General features: G+C 52.3%; 4 protein-coding genes across 4 annotated transcripts; 2 read left to right on the plus strand and 2 right to left on the minus strand.

Moving 5' to 3' along the window:
- Positions 1-140: 140 nt before the first annotated feature.
- Positions 141-518, plus strand: GLOTRDRAFT_34862 (uncharacterized protein; the record flags this gene model as incomplete). Its single annotated transcript, XM_007863602.1, has 2 exons — positions 141-303; positions 412-518. Coding segments are annotated over 2 exons (270 nt in total), but the record flags the coding sequence as incomplete, so codon positions are not given.
- A 108-nt stretch (positions 519-626) lies between these two features.
- GLOTRDRAFT_33095 (DUF498-domain-containing protein) lies at positions 627-1,237 on the minus strand (the record flags this gene model as incomplete). Its single annotated transcript, XM_007863483.1, has 3 exons — positions 627-728; positions 785-885; positions 943-1,237. 3 exons carry the CDS (start codon positions 1,235-1,237, stop codon positions 627-629), a joined length of 498 nt encoding a protein of 165 aa, XP_007861674.1.
- Positions 1,238-1,489: 252 nt separating this feature from the next.
- On the plus strand, positions 1,490-3,744 carry GLOTRDRAFT_113860 (uncharacterized protein; the record flags this gene model as incomplete). The annotated part of the gene is made up of 8 exons (XM_007863936.1): positions 1,490-1,722; positions 1,773-1,858; positions 1,910-1,987; positions 2,038-2,159; positions 2,218-2,329; positions 2,383-2,742; positions 2,798-3,267; positions 3,322-3,744. 8 exons carry the CDS (start codon positions 1,490-1,492, stop codon positions 3,406-3,408), a joined length of 1,548 nt encoding a protein of 515 aa, XP_007862127.1. The 3' UTR covers positions 3,409-3,744.
- GLOTRDRAFT_136022 (uncharacterized protein) lies at positions 3,730-5,127 on the minus strand (the record flags this gene model as incomplete). Its single annotated transcript, XM_007863937.1, has 3 exons — positions 3,730-4,886; positions 4,946-4,973; positions 5,018-5,127. The coding sequence occupies 3 exons, from the start codon at positions 5,125-5,127 to the stop codon at positions 3,825-3,827; spliced, it is 1,200 nt and encodes a 399-aa protein (XP_007862128.1). The 3' UTR covers positions 3,730-3,824.
- Between the last annotated feature and the right edge of the window lie 1,192 nt (positions 5,128-6,319).

Below are 6,319 nucleotides of genomic sequence, written 5' to 3' on the forward strand. Positions count from 1 at the left end.
AACCAAAAAATCTGCTGTTCCCGGTCAAGACCTACTCCCTCACTATCTTCGTTTCGGGCAGCCAGACTTCGACTGTCGCGGACCTGAAGCAGGAGGTGCTTTCTGCATTCAAAGCTAACGTGAGAAATCAAGTATCTGGTCTTCCAGAGGTCGCGTCGACGAACGACTTCGAGCTATCTCGCGCCTTGAAGGAAAAGGGCCGGCTTACTGGGAAATACGAACCTCTCAACGAAAATGCAGCGATTAAGGGATTGCTTATGAACTGGGACACGCTTGCCGTGCAGTATAAGGACCCGGAGACAGGTGCGTGTATTCACCATTGTGATAACCTTGTATCATCCCAATGCCATGTTTCATTGCTTGTTTGGTCCCCGTATGGTCTCGTTAATACACATTGGACTTATCGAACAGGCAATCTGTTGCCTATAGAGATTAGGGTACCAAGCCAGTACGATGATGAGGAAGAGCCATCGGCGTCAGCCACACAGAAGGGCAAGAGAAAGGCGCCGCCAGCGTAATCTATCGGCCAGAAATATCAGGAAACCCCGACCAAGTATCTGTAACATAGCATACAGCATCGACGAGAATGTGGCAGGCGTCTTTTGCATCGTATCCTGCGTATGGTTTTATGACCGCTTCTGCCATGCCCGCGGCTGAATGGGCAGCAGAGCGGCTGCGACTCGGCGCCCCTCCTCAGAGAGAAGGTTGTAAGTAGAGCATGCATTACGCTTAACACAATCAATATGATCTCGAGCCCGATCTGTGAACAAGTCATGAGACGAACCGTGTCCATGACGTCCATTTGAACCCCAATCTCGCTCAAGAACGACCGAATTGAAGGAGGAGGCAGAGCTGCGGACTTTCCGGTACCAAGCAATAACAGATCTGATGCGACGGGGAGTCTTACTTCAAAGATGCGGAGTCCGGTGTAGAGACACATACCTGGCTTGGGTACGACCGTGTCGAATATCTCAAACCTATCTTTATTCCAGCCATCCCAAAGACTTTGAGGGACGTCCCATAAGAAGACTTTCCCCTCCAAGAATATACATGCCGAAGGGATGACCAGCCCGTCTGCGAGCTGTATTCCTTCGGGAGTGATTTGGCTGACCTGCACTGGTGGAGGAACTTCGCTCGCCAGGATATTGGTGAATGGACCGTGAGCCTCTCGCCAGCGAGGGTGCGCCGTTTGGAAGGACCGAGAGCGTATACAGGACTGCCTTAGAAGAGTTTGCATTGTTCGGGCCGTGATTCTAAGTGAGGATATGGCTGGAAGTCGCGTCCATGTCCAACTCAAGCCACCCCCGCAAATACGTCCAAGCAATACGGCCGATGCCGACCAGGCGCGTCTGTGGCCGGCTAACTCTTGCTGAGCTCCTTAGACTTACTCTCGTCTTGGACCTCCAGCTGCATTCTTTGTTGCCTGTAGCTAGCTATTACTCTGGGATAATCGGTGCCATAGGCTCTATCTGCTCTTTCCTCCCATAACATGTCAGGCGCATCGGCGGCCGATGTACGAAGCATCCTATCTTTGCCTCCTGCCGGAAGTCCTTCGACCCAAAGTCAACAACCTTTGAAGAAATCTGCTTCAACCGGCAAGCCGAATGGCATTTCTCGAGAACTATTTGCCTTGATTGGTCCGTCTATGGCATCTCTGCCAGAGAGTTCGAAGCCGCGATTGAAGCAGAAACCCAATCTCAGCGGGACCCAGAAGGTCAGATGGTACGTCGCCCCCCGAGGAGAATCGTAGGCACGATATCATCGTTCTACAGGGAGCGTCGTTCTTTCAAGAACCCTGCTCGTAAAGACTCACTGGAACTTAACCACTGGGTCAAGGCCACCGATGACCCCAACGAGGGTAATATCTCTCGCGTGTCGCATATAACCATATGTTCACCGTGTATAATAGAATATTTTTGGGCTAAATACAATGCACAATCAAATATCTACACATACTCACAAGATGAGTACACCCGTCTCCTTGAGGGTAGGTCTGCTGGACCTTTCCAATGGCCACTAATGACGATTTTTGCAAAGACAGTGAATGGTCGAAAGAAGAGACCGACTATCTATTCGATGTCGTGAGGGAATATGACCTACGATGGTTTATCATACATGACCGTTATAACTTCCCGGGCGGCCCTGAACGTTCCATGGAAGTGAGCAAGATAGTCTCCTGTGGCACCGCTATCACGTCTTACCGTTCTGTCGTATCAGGATCTCAAGGATAGATACTTCAGCGTTTGTCGAAAGCTCGTCCGGAGTCGGCCATGGCCTGGTGATGAGACAAGTAGAACCAACTTACTATCTAGCTTCCAGTTTGACAAAGGTACGGTCGAAAAGACATATTTGCTCACCCCTATACTGAGGCTTTCCCCACAGAACGTGAGACGACACGCAAGAAGTATCTAGCCAGCCTAGCATCACGCACTCCAGCCCAGATTGCGGAGGAGGAAGCTCTCTTCATCGAGATCAAGCGCCTTGAGCAAACGGAGAGGCGGTTCAAGCGGGATCGAGATGAACTTTTGCGCACGTTGGCAGGCATTGAAAGTGGCTTGGACGGCCTTCCCATAGACGACGAAGGCCCCATGGGCTCGGGCGATACCAAGCAGAAGAAAAGGAGGCACGGAAGCGAATGGGAAAGCGCATCTGCTGGGCCGTCGAACATCATATCATTGGGTACGCCCGTACCGAAGAAAGGACAACAATCAGCGAAAGCATCTGTCCCCTCACCCGAGGAAGGTGTGTTTATCATGTCGTTCATGCGTGACGGACGATCACTAAGCTCATTTCACAGACATTCTCCATTGCATTCATCGAAACTCCGCCCCGGCGCCAAGCAATCTACCTGTTACAAAGAATGCACACACGCCAGTGTACTTGAGATCATTCAAGATCCCTGTTCCAAAGCCCGCCGGCCTTGCACCGAAAATCACAGCTGCTCTTGCTGAGCTCGGTATAAACCATACTCGTCTGGTCATGCCGACTAAAGACAATTGCGAGAAACTCGAAAGTCTCCTGGACGCCGCGGCAGCCCTTGTCGACCTCAAGCGTGCCGTCGACCGCGTTGACCAAGAAATCCGGACGGCACGGATGAGACTCGAGAGCAAGAGCAGCAGCGCGTCGGTGGCAGGAGATGCTGCGGAGACCCCCATGGACGTCGACCAAGACGAGACAGGTACTGAGAGGGACGCTGATGGGGAGAAGGAGGAAGATAGCGTTCGAGCGCAGAGCGTTGTGAGCGTCCGAAGCGGGCGGGCTAGGAAGGTACGAGGATCTATCCTTGTGTACCTTGGTCTGCGCCTGAAGCAGTATATCCAGGCGTCGTCCCGACGATCCATGTCAATCTCGTCTGTTGATACCGCGGCGCCCGTGGCCACACGGGCTACCAAGAGACTTAAGAAGTAAGGGACCAAGACTATATTCTTATGAATCTGCGCTGGCTGGCCACAATATGCGAGGAGAGTACAGCAAATGAATTAAATGAATTAAGAGACGACGTAAGATACTTTATGTAGGAATTGCATAGGGTACTGCTTCATGTCGTCTTCCTCTCCGTTCAGGTAGAAAGCATAGCATGCAGCGAGTCGTAGATCGACTTCCTTTATTCCAACCCATCCTCTTCCCGCCCGAAAATCTGCAGCCTCGGGTTCTTCTGGAGCCCCTCGCCATGTATATGGGCGTCTCTAGTTCCGAAGGCTGGCGTGTAAGGCAGACCATCATGGATGCCTCACACTCAATCTGCCGTCTTCATCATGGTCAGACGGTGCATGAGGGCGGGTCAATTCGCATCGCCGTCAAGGCCCCCCCCTCCCCCCGTAGTGTCAGCTCCATCCAAAGGGGCCCAGCACTGCATCTCCATGAGAGACGGCATTCGTGCCCATAGCAGCAGCCTCAACGTCAACACCAGTGTATCGCTCCACCCCCGCAAAGCCATCCTGAGCTAGCGTACCAGGCGCTTGCAGCGCCCCTCCGTATGAATAGTAGTTTGTCCCGTACTCAGGAGGCGCGAACGGAGCACCTGATGAGCCAGCAGTATCCCCATTAGACAGCCCGTAAGCCAAGCTCTGCTCATTCAGCATCTGCGCACGCAGATCCCTCTCCTGCATATGCCGCAAGTTATCACTGTGCGATTCCATCGGTCTCCAGCCATTTGACATGGGAAGCTCGGTGCTCTGTGGAGCGGTCCTATGCATAGGGAAAGGGTGAGCATGAGCGTATTCTCTGCGGGAGTACGGAGCATTGGGTTGCGGATGTGAAGTTAGGACAGTGGGAGCCGATGAAGGAGGGGGGAAGCCGTTACGAAGGGATGGGATGAAGCGTGGCCGGCCATTCTCAGTTTGAGGGACGTGAAAGAGAGGTCGAGCGACAGGCGGCAGAGAGGGGAAACGAGGGCGGGGTCGTGATGGTCGGATAGGGATGGGACTCTGCATGTCAGATGACGTCCTTAAAGCGGCAGAGAGTTCGTACTGGTAGATATTACCACCATTATAGTTTACATTATAACTCGGTTCGGACTGGGGCAGTGGCTGGGACACATAAGGGACACGCGAATGGTTCGCAGGAACGGGGACAGGGAGATGGCCTGGGGGACATTGGGGGACGGGCTCGACAAGGGAACCCTCGAACTGAGCGCTCGCTTCCTCTACCCGATATTGACTGCCAGTGGCGACTGACTCGACTGGCTGTTTCGCTTTGCCTTTCCTTGCGCGACGACCGCGACGCGGTCTTCGGGAGTGTTCTTGTTCCGACGGTACCTCGACACTGTCGTTATTCGTAGCATCCGCCTCCCGGAAGGGAAAGCTGGACTCAGTGAAGCCGTCACTGGTTACAGGAGTCATATCGGGTGTAAGTTTCCCGAAGATTCGGATACCGTAGCTCGGCATCTAGAGGATACTCATAATCAGCTGTGAACCTCCCGTCCGAGCAATACAGTTGTGCATACCAGGTGCTGTGGGACGTCCTTAGGTCCTCTGCGTGAATGTGAGGCTTTGCGGTCTTTCGCCGACTTCCGTACGGGGGACTTTGGCATGCAATATAGTTAGAATGACCCGGAGGCGGGTGACTCTTCCAAGGGGAGACATATCCGAATGTGACGCTCCTTATGAGCCTCCCGAGGCTGGACATGGTGCGCAAAGGTTTGCAACGTGTCGTAGAGTAGAAATCCAGAAAACTAACATGATGCAGCACAGGCACACCGAGAGAGGTAAATTGGACGATACGAGAAGTAAACCTGTGGCAGCCTTAGGCGCTCTAGCGGACAGATGACAAGGCTTACAGCCTCAAAGTAATCTGATGAACGTCATTCAAGATTAGCAAATGGCCTAGATTATCAGCGTAACTGGGTGGGAAGGATGCTCTCTTGCAGTCTTTTGTGAAGACACGAGGCAGCGGCTGTGCACCTATCCCTAGCCTTCCCTAGCACAGCCGGGTTGACTTCACCAGTCTGCATAGCTGAGAAACAGCATCCGGTTGTCGAAGAGACGTAAGGGCATTTCGTTGGCCGCCTTCACTGAGAATTCAGCCATGCAGTTTACTGCGACTTGTGCCTAGAGTGCAACAGATACCCATGCAAGGTGTCAGTCAACAGTGACGACCGGTCTGCAGGAAACTCTGATACTCTAGTGCTTACCATGGCTACTTAATTTAGTAGCGGAGAGGAACGATGAACCGCACGGCTCACAAAATGACAAACCGACGCTGGCCCTGACGGCCGGACGTCGAAGCTGAACGAGAGAATTAGAGTTTAGGCAGGATGGAGAATAGATAAGTGCGAGAAATGTTCTTTTCTGTTCTGTTGAAGCCTTGGAAGGCAGTGCTAGATGGGAAGCAGGCTCCTAGAACCATCCGTCTCCGCGTCCTCGATCCTCTCTGCTAGGGCATATGTGAAGATATTATGTAATAGGGCTTATATAATGCAACTTATTTATAGATGTGTTTCCTAATTAAGACGACTAGTGAGGATGAGGACGCTCTGAGACGGCTGGCCCAACTCGTCGTCCGAGGTTTTACCGGAATTATGTAAGGCAGCTAAGCGACTAACGACGCGTCGGTTTATTGACGTTCGCCGACTGCCCGATTTGGATTTTCGAGCTGGCTTTGTCGTAGCACCTCAGCCGCCCTTCGAGCATGTCATCTGCGTCGATAGCGGGATGTATAATGCAATTAAATAGAAGTAATCCTTGGATAGTATGCATGAGAAGTCTATGGGTTGTTGCTATGTATTTTTGATGCATAAATCACTTTGCAAACATTGAAAGGTGCAAGTACTAGGCTCCTCAATGAAACATGGCCCAAGACCTTAGGCACGGGGTATATG

Source organism: Gloeophyllum trabeum (assembly GCF_000344685.1).
Source record: "Gloeophyllum trabeum ATCC 11539 unplaced genomic scaffold GLOTRscaffold_00002, whole genome shotgun sequence".
Lineage (NCBI taxonomy): Eukaryota > Fungi > Basidiomycota > Agaricomycetes > Gloeophyllales > Gloeophyllaceae > Gloeophyllum > Gloeophyllum trabeum.